This window comes from Lutra lutra, chromosome 4 (assembly GCF_902655055.1).
Source record: "Lutra lutra chromosome 4, mLutLut1.2, whole genome shotgun sequence".
Lineage (NCBI taxonomy): Eukaryota > Metazoa > Chordata > Mammalia > Carnivora > Mustelidae > Lutra > Lutra lutra.
The window spans coordinates 93,904,595-93,919,787 of NC_062281.1; the positions used below are offsets into that span (position 1 = coordinate 93,904,595).

General features: G+C 42.3%; 1 protein-coding gene across 3 annotated transcripts in view; it reads right to left on the reverse strand.

Annotated features, from left to right (window-relative positions):
* Window positions 1-15,193, reverse strand: part of PDE4DIP (phosphodiesterase 4D interacting protein) — a 217,960-nt gene that overhangs the window by 176,661 nt on the left and 26,106 nt on the right. Inside the window, exon 1 of one of the 3 annotated variants that reach the window (XM_047728742.1) lies at window positions 2,672-2,980. The exons of the other annotated variants lie outside the window; for them this stretch is intronic. Within the exon in view, the coding sequence (XP_047584698.1) occupies window positions 2,672-2,691 (20 nt within the window). The 5' untranslated portion in view covers window positions 2,692-2,980. Of the gene's footprint in view, window positions 1-2,671; window positions 2,981-15,193 lie in introns of those variants that run through there. 3 annotated transcript variants of the gene reach the window in all.

Here is a 15,193-nt window from a genome sequence, read left to right on the forward strand (position 1 = left end):
CACTGTGAGTGAGAGCAAAAAAAAAAGAACATCTTGATTCTTCCACCTCACCAACATTTAGTATTTTCTGTCTTTTTCATTTCAGCTATTCCAGTAGGTATACAGTGTATGGAACTGTGGTCCTAATTTGCATTTCCCTGATGACTAGTGATGTGGAGCACTTTTTCACTGTATCTCAGTCCATTGTCTATCCTCTTTATAACCACTTTAGAAAACTATTTGGCAGTATCTACTGAAGCTGAACATGCATTTCCTATTACTCAGAAATTTTACATCTACGCATTTCCCCAACAGCAATATGTACATATGTTCACCAAAAGACATGCCCAAGAATTTTCATAGATAGCAACCTATTTCCAATATCTCCAAACCAGAAATTGCCCAAATGCTCATTAACAATTGACTGGATAAATAAATTTGATATATTTACACGCAATAGAATCCCACACAGAAGCAAGAATGAATGGACTACAACTACACACAACAATATGGGAGAATCCCACAGGCATCAGATGGAATGAAAGAAGCCAGATATACAAGAGTACACAGTGGATAATTTCACTGACATAAGGGTTCAAAGCCAGGCAAAACTGATCTATGGTGTGAGAAATTAGGATAATGGTTATTCTTGGGTCACGAGGGTCTTAGGGGTGCTGGTTATATCCTCTTTTTAATCTGAATGTCTAAAATATGGATATACTCAGTTTGTGACATTAATAGAACAATGAACATATTATCTATTGTTTTCTAAATTATTTCTGAATTTATCTGAAGTCTAAATACACATCTAAATATACAGTTCAGGAAAAAGATTAATCTTTTTTTTTAAAGATTTTATTCATTTATTTGGCAGACAGAGATCACAAGTAGGCAGAAGGCAGGCAGAGAGAGAAGAGAAGCAGGCTCCCTGATGATCAGAGAGGCCGATGCGGGGCTCGATCCCAGGACCCTGAGATCATGACCTGAGCTGAAGACAGAGGCTTTAACCCACTGAGCCACCCAGGTGCCCCATCTTTTTTTTTTTTAAGATACAGTGAACAACACTGCTCACTCTTGTTACCATCAAGTGGTCATCTAGCCTCTGCTCAAATAATGTCAGGGACCAGAATCTATTTAGTACCAGGAAGGTCACTTGTTAGAAAGTTTTTCCCTGAGGCGCCTGGGTGGCTCAGTGAGTTAAGCCCCTGCCTTCAGCTCAGGTCATGGTCTCAGGGTCCTGGGATCGAGCCCCACATTGGACTCTCTGCTCAGTGGGGAGCCTGCTTCCCTCTCTCTCTCTCTGCCTGCTGCTCTGCCTACTTGTGATCTCTCTCTTTCTGTCAAATAAATAAATAAAAATCTTAAAAAATAAAAAAAAAGAAAGAAAGCTTTTCCCTTACACAAAGCCATAACTTGCCTCCTCCATAATGTATTCTGTCCTCCTAAGGGATTCCAAATCCATCCAGCCCTACTCCCACCAATTGCTCTTCAAATATTTGAAGGAAACCACCATATCCACCTCCACCCCAGCCCCGTCTTCACTTCCTCAGACTAAAGAATCGCAGATCCTTTGGTGACCCCCCAAGGTGTGGTTTTCAGTCCCCTGCTATCTCTTGATTACACTCCTCTATCTAGTGATGCCCACAACAGAGCATTGCCCTGTAGGAGAGGCCTCAGCAGAGCAGAAAAGAGCAAAAAGTAGAATCACTATTTGTAAATCTAGATAGCATGTGTCTACCAACACACCCAAAGCTTCCATTTTTTAAAAACCGACACGATGTAGATCACTCCTGTTGAACAATCAGCTGAAGTCCCTCAGATCTTTTTCACACAGCCTAATTTCCCTTCTGTGTCTGTATAGTCTGCCTTCTCTTAGGAGTCAACACACATTTGGCCTCACTCCAATCTCCAAAGCTAAATCGTGGAGATGGAGCGATACCGATTATGGAGACACCTCTGGAATCCAGCCTCTCCATCCACCCTCCCATTGACAAAAATGAAGTCTTTGTCCTAACACATTATCTTTTATCCCTGAATGGGTCTGTTTTAAAGCACACTGAGGGGAAGGACTAGGGGAAGGAGAAAACACAATTCCACTGGGCATCTCCAAAATCTCACCTAAAACCTCACTGCCACCGGGGTCTCAACAAAGCCTGGGCAACGAAGGGCACCCTGGTCTCTTTCTTCCTTCTTCCCTCTCCAAAGTCACTCCAACTGGAGACTCTGGAGATGAGCAATGCTGGGCTCTGCTCACTCAGGGCTTTGCCTTTTGTGTGACTGGTGGAGGATGAGGCTAAGGAAAACGTGGCAGGGTGAGGAGGAGAAATCTGATATTTTTCAAGGTATCTGAAATCCTAGGTATCTCTGAAGAATGACTTACGCCAATCTCTCTCATCTGTGGAACAGCGAAAAGACAGAGAACCATTTCTACAAAAACTTCCAGGTAAGCCCCACTGGCTATTTTTACTATCAAGACTAGGTGGAAGGGAGACGCATTCAGCAAGGAAAACGCCAGAGAACAGAACATGTGCGGAAGGATCTAGAGAAGTTGGAATTAGAAAGGTATTTTTAAAAAAGAGAAGATATCCCAGGCCCCTAGGTGAGGGGCGACCTCTCCTTAAGGGCGCGGGGGTGGGGGGCGCGGTGGGGGGGGCGTATCCGGAATGCCGGGAGAAAGCAGCAGCTCACCTACCTCGTCCACGTCTGCTCCATTTTCCAGGCGCTTCCCTCACTCTCAGGGCGCTCCTCACCCGGGAGTGGAAGCAGCTGGAAAAACGAGAACCCTTGCCCACGAATCTCCAGTGCAAAGAGCGGCAGCTTTTCCCTCCCCAGCTCCTTCTTTCTGTGTTGGCGAAGAGAGGGCTCGGCTCCCTGGAATTTGAGAAGACCGATTTGACGTGGCCGAACCTCCCTCCAGCTAACGGGGCGACGGGCAACAAGGGAGGGACTGTTCTCGGTAGGAAGCGGGACGCGGAGCGGAGCGGAGAGGCGCCCGGAGCTGTTTGGGGAACTGGGGCCCGAGGCGGCCCGGCGGGGCGCGCACACGCTCCCAGGCTGAGACACGACTGGCTGGCACGAGTTGCTCCGCGCCAGCTGAGCTGTCAACCGCGAGCGGAGGCGGGGCTCCCGGCAGCCAGTGTGCTGGGGCGCAGCCAGCCCAGGTGACACGCCTCCCCGCCGCGGTGATGGTGGCGGAAGGGCAGAGGGCTCCCAGGGCGCTGGACCGAGCGCCTCTGTTCCTCCCCTGTCCCACTGAGGGCGCGGTAAAAACAGAACAAAACAAACAAAAAACAACTAACTGGTCGGTAGAATTTGGAGTGAAGATCCTCTTGTGTGCCTGCACGACCCCACCCTCAGGTAAACCCGGCACCAGAGCTGGGCTCTAGGAGGGTCGGAGGTGGCAGTCCTGGCTGAAGGCAGATGCACAACACTAGATGGTCATCGGCCATGATGATATTTTCCTAGAGCTCTGACACGTCAGTCTAGAATTGATTGGGGGACAGGAACCTTCCTCGGAAAAGGAAGCAGCATCCTAACGGAACCTCGCAGCCTTATTAGCTGCCTCCATCTCGGTCAGCCCCTGATTTTATACTGTTCTACCTTGAGTCTCCCAAGCACAGAGGCAGCTGGGCTCTAGCTTCAGAGGAGGGCAGAGGGTTCCTGAACTTCCCAGAACTCTAGAAAAGCTTCAAGACAGTAGCCAACAGGACTAGAATCTCCTCCTTAATTATTCTAAGATCAAAGGGCCCTTTGATGACGGCACTGCCTGAGACTCTGTACCATCTATTTATGTGATGAGGTTTAAACAAGTCAGACATGCTATAATTAAAGGGCTTACAGCCCTAAGCCCCTTCTTAGCTCTAAAATAAAACCTTTTTATTAAGTGACATGATCACCGTTATTATTAGAGTTACCAATGACTTTTTTTAATTTGCAGAAAGCTTTATAGTGCCCACATGTGGCAATGTTGGTTTAGTTATACTTATTTCACAAATGATAGAATTGAGATCCTAAAAAGCTCAAAGTCTCTGCTAAGGCTCTGATACAGGTTATCTTCTCCATGGTGTGACCCCGGATAGTTACTCTCTAAATTTCTGAAAATAAAGACAACAAGATGTCTCTACAGAGAATTGATTCTTTTAGGTATCCTAGGATACCTAGGACTAACTCAGGAAGGGCCCAGCATGCCTGAGAATTGGCGAAACTGTGGAGAACCCATATTCTTGGAGTTGTCATTGAGCTTACTATGTTTTGGATGATTTCCTCTAGTTATCAGCAAAGAATAGGGGTGGGGAGGGCAGGATAATAATAAACATCTGCGGGTTCAGAGGAACCGTCTAATGGGCCCCTAATTTAGAATTCCCGAACCCCAGCACTAAACTTGGACCTAAGGCCACACTGTTCCTGAGCTTAGCATGTTTCCAGGAAACATTTTAAGGCCCAGTTTGACCTGTGACAAGGCTTACAGGCCACTTGTCTTGGAAAGAATCTAGTACTGCAAACACAACAAGCAAAAAAGGGTGAGGAGAGTCAGATTTCCACCCTCCATACCAAAGTTGGTGCTATATTTAGTTTTGTCTCAAATCAAATTACGGGCTACTGAGTCTGGAGAGGAACTGTATTTACAGCAAGACATACGCTGCATCCAAGAAGTGATAGCATTAACTGGATGAACTATGGGGTCTCAGAAGTGAGGCAAGAAAATACGGCAGTTTATTTTAAATAATGTTTTTACAAAGCATAGTACATTCTTTGTAAACAGTTGAAAAATACAAAAAGGAGTATATAGAAAGCAAACTACCCATAATACCCAGAGACAATCAATGTTAAACATTTGTTGAACTTAAAAATATATGAATATGGATATTTCATAACTATGTCGATTAAGCATTTTGTTTTTAATAGAGCAGTTGCTAATTAAAAGCTTGACTTATAGAATGAAAAAAAAATTGTTGAAATTTCTTTCCGGTCTCTTTAAAATGTATCTTTTAACCCAAAACACCAACATACCCAAGAATATATTCTTGTAAAGGGATTTCATTGTTGTTTTCTGGATTATATTTATTGTCAAAAGAACAAAGTTTTTGTGTTAGATTGTAAAAAAAAAATCACCTATATATCCACTCTGCCAACACAACTTTAAATTTCTGTACACTCCATCTCATTATCTGCACATATTACGTATCTATTTCTATAATTATAATTACAGCCTAGACATAAGTTTATGCCCTCCTTTTCTCATTATTAGATATCTGTCCATGTTGTTAGAGAGTGTTTATGTATTTATTATCCTAATATTGTATAATACTATATAGTAATGATAAAACTATAGTTTACTTAATAATATTTTGTTACTGTTAATAGTAACTATTTCTACTAGAAATAGTTACACTGTTTCTAATATTAGACTCATAAACAATGCCTCCATTATTTTATTCTTTTGAATTGTTTCCCTAGGATAACTTCTTAAGACATAGGAATGTGAGGATAAAAGCACTTTCCAGGGATGCCTGGCTGGCTCAGTAAGTTGAGTGTGTGACTCTTAATCTTGGGGTTGTAAGTTCAAGGCCTCCATTGGGTGTAGAAATTACTTAAAAAATAAAATCTTTGGGGTTCCTGGGTGGCTCAGTTGGTTGAGCTTTTGACTCTGGGTTTTGGCTTGGGTCATGATCTCAGGGTTGTAGGACAGACTCCCCACCAACTCCCCGTGCTTAGTGGGGAGTCTGCTTAGGATTTTCCCCCTCTCCCTCTGTCCCTCCCCCCTGCTATCTCTTTCCCTCTCTCTAAAATAAATAAATACATTTTTAAAAAATAAAGTAAAATCTTTAAAAAGGAAGGACTTTCCAAATTTATCATTTTACACAGCCTGAGTAACACTAGGATTTATCACTTTAACTGTTCTCTTTAATAGGTAAGAAATTATTTAATAGTTATATATATATACATATCTATGCTTATCTATATGGTATATAACTAATTAAACATAATCTTATTTTACTTTATATTTCTTAGAATACTAACTAGTAAAATCCTATTTCATAGGCTTTCTTTTTTTTTTTTTTAAAGTAGGCTCCATACCTCGAGCAGAGCCCAACACAGTCCTCGAACTCATGACCCTGAGATCAAGACCTGAGCTGAGATCAAGAGTCAGATGCTTAATTGACTGAGCCCCCAAGAGCCCCTTTCATAGGCTTTCTTGCAAACCATTATCTCTAGTAGCTAGTCATTCTAAAATCCTGTTGTGTTGTCATCATATTAGTCATCTTTTTGTTGCAATGATGCTGTTTAACAAAGACCTCCTAAATCTCAGTATCATACCGCAAACATCCACTCCTTACTCAAGGATCTGGGCTTCAGGGATGGATTGGTTGAGCATAGGTTCAAGACTATTCCAAGTAGCTCTCATTTCAGGACCCACACTGAAGAAGCAGTGGCTACCTGGGGAACATTCTTCTCATGGAAGGTTGCAGGAGTGTAGGAGAGTTGGCACAGACTCTTAAAGTCTGCTCTCAGAACTGGGACATTGCCCTTTCTGTGGTATTTCTTTCCCCAAAGTAAGTTACATGGCCAAATCCAAAGTCATTGGTGCAGAAAAGTGCACTCTGCCCACAGACTGCAGGAAGGTGAGTAGCTATAGAACAACAATGCAGTTTACCATCTCCCAGTCCCTGTATGCTGTGCTTTCTGGCTTTTGTTTTGTTTTGTTCAACTTTTCTCCTGGTGCATGAATGGTCACTTCACTCTTCCCCATCCCATTTAAAGTTAGGTGTGGCTTTTGGTCAACGAAATGTAACTTGTTTTGGTCACTGAAATGTGAAAGGAAGTTTCATGTGTCCACTTCTAAGCAGAATGTAGAAGTTTTAAAAACTTACACAATCAATTGTCAGTACACAATCAGCAACTGTCAGTTTCCACACTTGTATGGATCTTTGAAGATTAAGAGGTGTCAAGAAGAAGCTTTCATCCACTTGGGGCTCTGAGTGACTCTGATGATCCAAGGGTTCCTACTGGCCCAAACTGAACATGTGGACTGACCAAGAAATACATTTTTGTTGTATTAAGTTACTGAGATTTGGAAATTAGTTAATAACTGCAGTGTAGCCTTTCCTACCTTGACACATTTCTTACTTCCATTTTGATTTACAGTTATGGATCGCATAAACATGTCTAATATACTTTCTCCAGATTCTAAGAGTGCTATAGCTACTGACTCCTTTCATCTTCCCCAAAACCCCTGGGCTCTAGTTACCTCTATTTTGTAAATTACTAACATGGAGCACCTACCTTCACATGCTTACCTTCACAAAGCTGAGATGTAAAACAGCTTCGCTCCAGAACATCACACCCACCCACTCACTACGCACACGGCTCCCCTAATTCTGATACCCAGAAGTCACTGAGACTTAGGTAAGAGGACACTCTGTCTGTGACTCTTTCACTCCAGTGATCATTGCAGTTGATTCAGCTGACTTGGTCAGTCAACAGATGTCCCCTCTGTCCCTCATCATTCCACATCCATCTCTCTAACCTTGGGGTTTTATTTGTTTGTTTTTAAGTGTCCTTTCCAGACAGAAAGGAATAATTGCAATATCAAGGATAAGAGTGTCTGTGGCACTTAAAGATGGCCAAGAATTCTTTCCTCCTTCTTCCTTTGAGAGATGGGATCTAATTCTCCTCCCTTTTAATCTGGGTCTGCCTTGGAGATTTACTTTACTGATAGAGTGTAGTAGTAAGAGATGTTCTGGAACTTGCAAGGTTAAGTCATTAAGAAGCCTTGTATGTGTCCCACCTGCAGGGTCTTTTAACTGAATTAAGATATGCCTGGGGATACCTGGGTGGCTCAGTCAATTAAGTGCCTGCCTTTGGCTCAGGTCATGATCCCAGAGTTGTGGGATGGAGTCCTGCATTGGGCTTCCCCCCTCTCCTTCTGCCTGTCGTGCTTCCCTTGCTTATGCTCTCTTGTTCTCTCTCTGACAAATAAATAAATAAAATCTTTTTTAAAAGAGAGAGACAAGCTGGTAAGAAGAACCCAACCAATTAGAAAATAAAAACTGAGGTCAGAATGGAAATAGATGACTTCTTCTTTCAAAACCTTGTGGAGAGAGGCCCCGAGCCTACACAGAGAGAGGGAGGTACCTAACTGAACCTGCCACCTGGCAGTTACCATAAAGGTGCCAGGCATGTGAATGAAGTGTTGGAGCTTCGAGATCAGTCCCATCATCTACTAGCCCTAACTGAGCAGCCCCGGCTCTGCTATATGGAGTAGATTTGCCCTGCTGAGTCATGCTAGGATTACTGACCCCCAAGTCATGAGATATAAAAACATGATTTTCTTGTGTTAAGCCATAAGTTTTGGAGTAGTTTACTAAGTAGCAGTAGTTAACCGAGACAGTTTGGTCCCTGTAAATGGGGTATTGCTATAACAAAAACCTAAAACAAGTGGCAATGATTTTGAGACCTGGATATAGCAGAACCTGGAAAGGCCTTAAGGAGACAGTGAAAGCTGGAAGGGCACTGAGGGAACTACTACGGAGACTGCAGACAGTGAAGAAAATACTAGGGGCTTAAAAAAAAAAAAATGACCTGTGTTATGTCATGGCAGAAATTTAGCCACCTGTGGGAATGTGGAAAAAAGAAAATATCCCTAATGAATGGGTGGACCTGGCCAAGGAAATTTCTAAACAGAATTTCAAAAGTGCTAACTGGCTTTTTGTAACCACATATGACAAGGTATGGATAGAAAAAGCTGGGTTGGAGGGGAAAAACTGCAGTTTTTAAGCAGACTTTAGGGGAAATATAGAGTCAGAACTTGCTACGTTCAAAAATTAAGCTGCCTCTTACCTGAATCTCTCCAGACAGCAAAAGTTTTCAAATTAACAAGTAGTTTCAGGGCAAAAAAAACAAATCCAAAATGTGACTGTTAGACCCATGGTTAATACCTCAAAATATTTAAGGTGCCTCATGTATCATTTCAGTTACATAAAAAGGCCTGTAAGAATTTTGAGGGTGTGCCTCTCTACTAGACAAAGAAGCTTCTAAGAATCTGAAGGGCCCTTTGTCTCACAGCAGCCTCACAGATGCCCAAGGTAGAGCAGAGCTTGTTCCGGAATGAAATGTGGGCATAGCTTTTGTCTAGAGGAGTTGATTATAATTAGTACAAAAGATGCCTTCGAAGTTTTTACGCAAATTGTACCAGCATGGACTGAAAGGGATTAAGACAGGACTGAATGAAACTATGTTTTTGGACCCTTAATCTGCCAACGAGAGTAAACAAGTTGAGAAAGTCACCCAACTGCAAACAAGGACTTTTTCTTATGGAAAAAGAAGAATGACTCAAAGAATTGAAACCAAAACCCCAGAAGGCAGGCCAAGAGGTCTTCAGATAAAAAGGAACCGAACTCAAGGAGCTATACCCTGGGAGCCTCATCTCCTGAACTTGATTTACATGGTAAGATTCTGGATTTCTCAGCTGCTACAGTAAATGTTATAAAACTTTGGGGAACTTTGGGAGGGAAGGAGTTATGCATGTGGTAACATTTGTGACCAAAAGATGCAGGACTGTGGTATATTAAGGGTAGTGGAAAATTCTTTGCTACTTCTTCCATTACAAGGTGGGGTCTAATTCTCCTCTCCTTCAATCTGGGATGGTTTTAGTGAATGGCTTGACCAAGAGAATGCGGTGCTAGGCCTTAAATTCTGAGGTGGGGTAATAAGTCTTGCAGCTTCCACCTGTACCTCTTGAGATCCTAAGCAACGATGAAAGAAGTCTGACTACCCTGAGGTGGGGCCCAAGACCACATGTGCAACATCACCCAGCAGCCCCCATGAAGGCAGCAGGCATCACACACATTCTATGCTGGAAGTAAGTGATGTTGTTCTGGGGCTCCCAGAGCCTTCAGCCAAATACCACCAAATGACCCAGTCCACGCCACAAGGTACACATAAATTGCTCAGCAGAGACTTATTCAAATTCCCAACCCACAAAATCACAAGGTATAATAAAACAGTTGTTGTTGTAAGCCATGAAGTTCTGAAGTACCTCGTTATGCAGAAACCGACAATTAGAGCAATGCCTTAAAATGTGCACAATAATTCTGATACATTATTCATTCATTCAAAAAAAAACCCAACTGAGAACCACTGTGTGTCAGGCACTATTCTATATATGAAGGCACCGCAGTAAAACAAACATATAAATAAACAGAAAAGACCCTGTTTTCATGGTGTTTACAGTCTACTGGCATAGGTATACAATAAACAAATTATCTACAACATGCCAGATGGTCGTAAGTGTGATGAGGAGAACCCAAACAGGGTTAAGAGAGCATCCCAGCAAGACAACCCTTCTTTTATAAAGGAGGAAGTGGGGCTTTAGAGAGACTGACAGGCTGGTCAGAAGCAGATTCCCAGGTGTAATAAAACTGGAGTTTCATGCGAAAAACTGTCCAAGTGAGTTTACAAATTCAAATCCCATTATCTGTATTATTAGTGAAACACAGCAACCTAAATGGGCAGAACTGAGGCTGGGGTGGATGTGCCTGGTTTCCCAGACCATGCAGGTAACCTGGACAGAAAAGGTTGCACGTGTATGAATTAGAAGATATGCCCTTCAGTTGCCAGGGGCAGGGACAGAGGGTGTGTGACTCCAGGACTATGTGTAGTAGGCAAAGCCACAGCTCTACCTCAGACCATCAGGGATCGGAACCAGGAGGGGTTTATAAGATACTGGGAAACAACCCTTGGGATAAGCAGAAATACTTGTGCGCGGTAGGGGGACTTTGAGCAAGACTTCATCTACGGATGGAACAGGTGCAAGTTCAGAAGTAGCTAATGCTCATGGGACTTAATTTACTCCCACGGGCTGACAAAACTCTGGGACAATTTGGTTACTTTAGTTCATTCAATTCAACATTATTAGTTCAGCAAACATGTACAAAGCACATGTTAGGCATTGTGCTATGTGTTTAAAATCTAGCATGGGAAGTTAGGCAGGCATTGATCAAACAATAATACAAAATCAGATTGTCCAAAGTGCTATAGTAATGGTACAAAGAGAAACTTAAAGTGTGATTAATTAAATCTGATTAGAAAAGGTTTCATAAGAGTGGTAGCATCTGAGTCAAGTCCTGAAGGATGCTAGTAATTCAAAACTTTATCATACATTAGGATTGCAAAATACAGTGCTTTTATTTAAAAATTTAAATTTTCACTGGTAGGAGCGCCTGGGTGGTTAAGTCAGATAAGCGTCTGCCTTCAGCTCAGGTCATGATCTCAGGGTCCCAGGATGGAGAGTCCCTCGTCCAGCTCCCTACTCAGTGGGGAGCCTGCTTCTCCCTCTCACTCTGCCCCTCCCCTGCCTCATACTTGCACATGAGTGCTTTCTCTCTCTCAAATAAATAAATATTTTTTAAAAAATAAATATTCACTGGTAGAAGAAATAGTCTCAGCCTCCCCTGACTGGCTGCTTGGGGTCCCCTTCATCTGGAAAAGCCTGTCACTGACAGGCATCACAACTTTAGATTCCTAACTCCAGAATCAAGGAGATTTGAAAATCTCCCCTCCCCCATCAGTTTCTAGCCCTGTGATTTTGACAAGTCAAACTCTGTGCTTTAGCTTCCTCATTTGTAAAATAAGGTTAATCATAATAACTACCTAATAGGGTAGTTGTGAGAACAGAGTGAGGTAATATATGACAAGTGTTTAATTCATTGCCCAGCACATTTTAAGCATTAAATAAATCATAGCTGTTTTTTATTAATGTTTGCATACCAGGCAGGATTCCAACCCCCCATAGGAGTTGTGAATTTTAATTTCAGTTCTGCTCCAAATTGCACTTTCGGGCTAGGCCAGTGACCCAGATTTTCCATTTCTCAGCTCTCTGATTTATCGTATGAGACCAAAGCACTGACAAGGAAGCTGGATAAGCTGCTTCCTTCACTCCCTGGCTGGAGAACTAAGGGGGAAAAGTGGCTATTTCCTCCATCGTGTATTCTTCCCTTTGTCTCCCAACCTTCTTCCCCTGTCTTGAGGACTGTGTGTGTGTGTGTGTGTTTATTCAGATCAGTCTCAGTCATTAGTTAGCCTTGTCTGTCAGCTGTAACAAAAACCACAGGGAAAGAAATTATGACCAAGCCTTCAGACAGCTGGTGGTAATTTACTCCTACAAACCCCCTCATTCTTTCAACACCCACTATTTATGTGTATCTGATGCTGGGGGAGGGGGAATCATGCAAGAACTGTGGTATGCAAATTTCTAGGAAGGGGATTGGAATAGTGAGGAGGGATGTGTGTGAAATTACATGGATAACTCTCCTTGCTTTGAACATAGATACTGGGCCTTAAAAATTAAAGTGATTGATGTGAGGGTTAATAAATAAATTTTTGGAACAGAAACAGTATTGGAATAAATTGACAAATAGCTTTGAAGGCACTCATGACAATTGCACTGTCACTAAAACTTGAGTCATTTTCCAGCAAAGGGACAAGCACGTCCAGTCCGAGGCCAGGGAGCATGTTTCAGGAAATCCACGCCTTGCCAAAGACCCATAGAGATGATAGCTAAACACAGCTCATGATCCTGGCTTAGAGCTTGGGTTAGACTCTGAATTAGAAAACATATTGCTTAGGAGAAGGCAGCCAGCCAGCTATGGTCTCCGCTTTTGTTTCTCGTATCATGCCACCTACTAGCTTGTTCTCAGATCGACCAAGATGGATTTCTCTGGATTTAAAATTCTGGCAGACACTGAAAATCCCTGGTATTCTGTTCCCTCTACAGATTGGACCTAAGGATATATAGATATTATACATAAAGTTAAAAAAATTCAGTGTTATGCTTCATATATATATGTATATATATTTTCACTTATATATAAGTATATGTATATAGATTTGTTTATTAAGAACATAAATCAGTTTTTAAAACTTGCCATCTTGAAAAATGTAAACATTTTTTTTATTTATTTTTAAAGATTTTACTTATTTATTTGTCAGAGAAGAAAGAGAGAGAGAGCACAAGCAGGGGAAGCAGCAGGCAGAGGGAGAAGCAGGCTCCCTGCTGAGCCAAGGAGCCGATATGGGGCTCAATCCCAGAACCCTGGGATCATGACCTGAGCTGAAGGCAGACGATTAACTGACTGAGCCACTCAGGGGTCCCAAAAATGTAAAAATTTTATACATATGAAAAAGCTGCAAAAATAGTACAATGAAGTCCTGTAAATTCTTCAGTTAATTCACCAGTCACTAACATTTTGCCACATTTCTTTCCCTCTCTCTCTCTCTACACACACACACACACACACACACACACACAATTATTGATGAACCATTTGAAAGTAAGACGCAGACCCTATATTTCAGTGTGCATCGCCTAAGAATAATTAAAATCATTAAATTATTGTGATTATGTAAAGAATACATCACCTCTCCCAGTCCACTTTTGCCACTATTAAATGGAATCTGAATTATTTGCACTGAATTACTTAAGTAATATCAGGAGCTATCTCTGGTAGATTCTGGCTCAAATCTGCACAACTAATGGGGCTCATCAAAGTAATCACTCCCAGGACAAAGGTAATATACAAGAAAGATCAATTCCCTCTCCTACACTTAGAATTACTGGAAGCCAATTTCTCGCCAGTTTCGAACAGCTGTTTTGTCCTGTCTTCCAGCTGGCAAGGATTCATGCATACTGACATGTAGCCTCAGAAAGACTCATACAATCAAGAAAAAATTTTAATGAGAAAAGCTCCACATGTGTGTATTCACTTTTGTCTTAATTTCTATTTTAGCATATAAGAAGCCGAAATACTGAGCTGTGGATTTCAGTATCAAACATCTGGCAATCCTAGACAAAAAAATTAGCATACTTCAATAGTCTTTCACCCTCGCAAAGTCCCCCACACATGCGTAGTTCAACCACTATGATTCATTTTAACTAAAATAATCTTTTATGAGATGAAAGTATCCCCATTTTAGGCTAGGTTTGTGATACAGCAACAGACACAGAAATACTAGCTGGCTCTAAAGTGGAAGTTGTGATACACAGAGAAGAATAATTGCATCCTATATTTATTGGCTTTGGTAAGTTCTCAGGAGATAGAGGGAAAAATCAAGGCCAGATGATCCTGGTGCTGATTCAAGCTTTTTTTTTAAAGACTATTTTATTTTATTTTAGAGAGAGATAGAGCAGGAGTGAAGGGAGGGTCGGAGAGAGAGAGGGAGGGAATCTCAACTCAAGCAGACTCCCTGCTGATCACAGAGCCCAACAGCAGGGCTTGATCCCAGGACCCTGAGATCATGACCTGAGCTGAAATCAAGAGTCAGATGCTTAACCAACTGAGTCACCCAGGTACTCCATCAAGCTTTTGATTCAACTGTGAAGGTGTTCAAGACTGGACCTCAGGTAAGGGGAGAAGGGCACCATCTTAGCTGTGGTGCAAAATTTGAGGGACACCAAAGATTCAGTAATTAAGATAACTGATACCTTATGGCAATATTTTTTTAAAGATTTTATTTATTTATTTGACAGAGAGAGATCACAAGTAGGCAGAGAGGCAGGTAGAGAGAGAGGGAGGAAGCAGGCTCCCCACCGAGCAGAGATCCAATGCGGGGCTTGATCCCAGGACCCTGAGATCATGACTGGAGCCAAAGGCAGAGGCCTAACCCACTGAGCCACCCAGGTGCCCATCTTACGGCAATATTTTTCAAGAACAAAATTATTGTGAAAATCCATGATGAACGAAATATCAAAATTTTAAGTAAAGGCAGGATCTGTCTCTGCACTTGCAAGACCTGGGGAGTGAATGCCTTACTTGCCCTCCAGTCGGGGCCCTGGTTGTTCGTCCCAGATAGTGTGACAAGAGCCAAATTCTTAGATGCGTCCACTGGTATTCTCTAGTGTGGCGTTCTGCTGACCTTGTAGGCAATAGCTCTCTGTGTATCATGAACTGCCACATATCGGTGGCACCTTGAAGATACCACAAGGAAAAATTGACTATCCAGCCTCCTCCCAAACTCCTTTCCAAGCAGCTACAAGGCTCAAAGACAAGTTCCAGTGATTTATAGGGCACTGGGAAGATGCTGGAACAGGGTGGGAAGGGGAGATGGTGGGAGAGAGTAAAAAGAACAATTTATCTTATGAATTGCTGCTCAAGCAATTACACCAGAATGCAAATTTTCAAGAACCTGCCCTTTGAAGAAAACCCTGAGCCCTAAC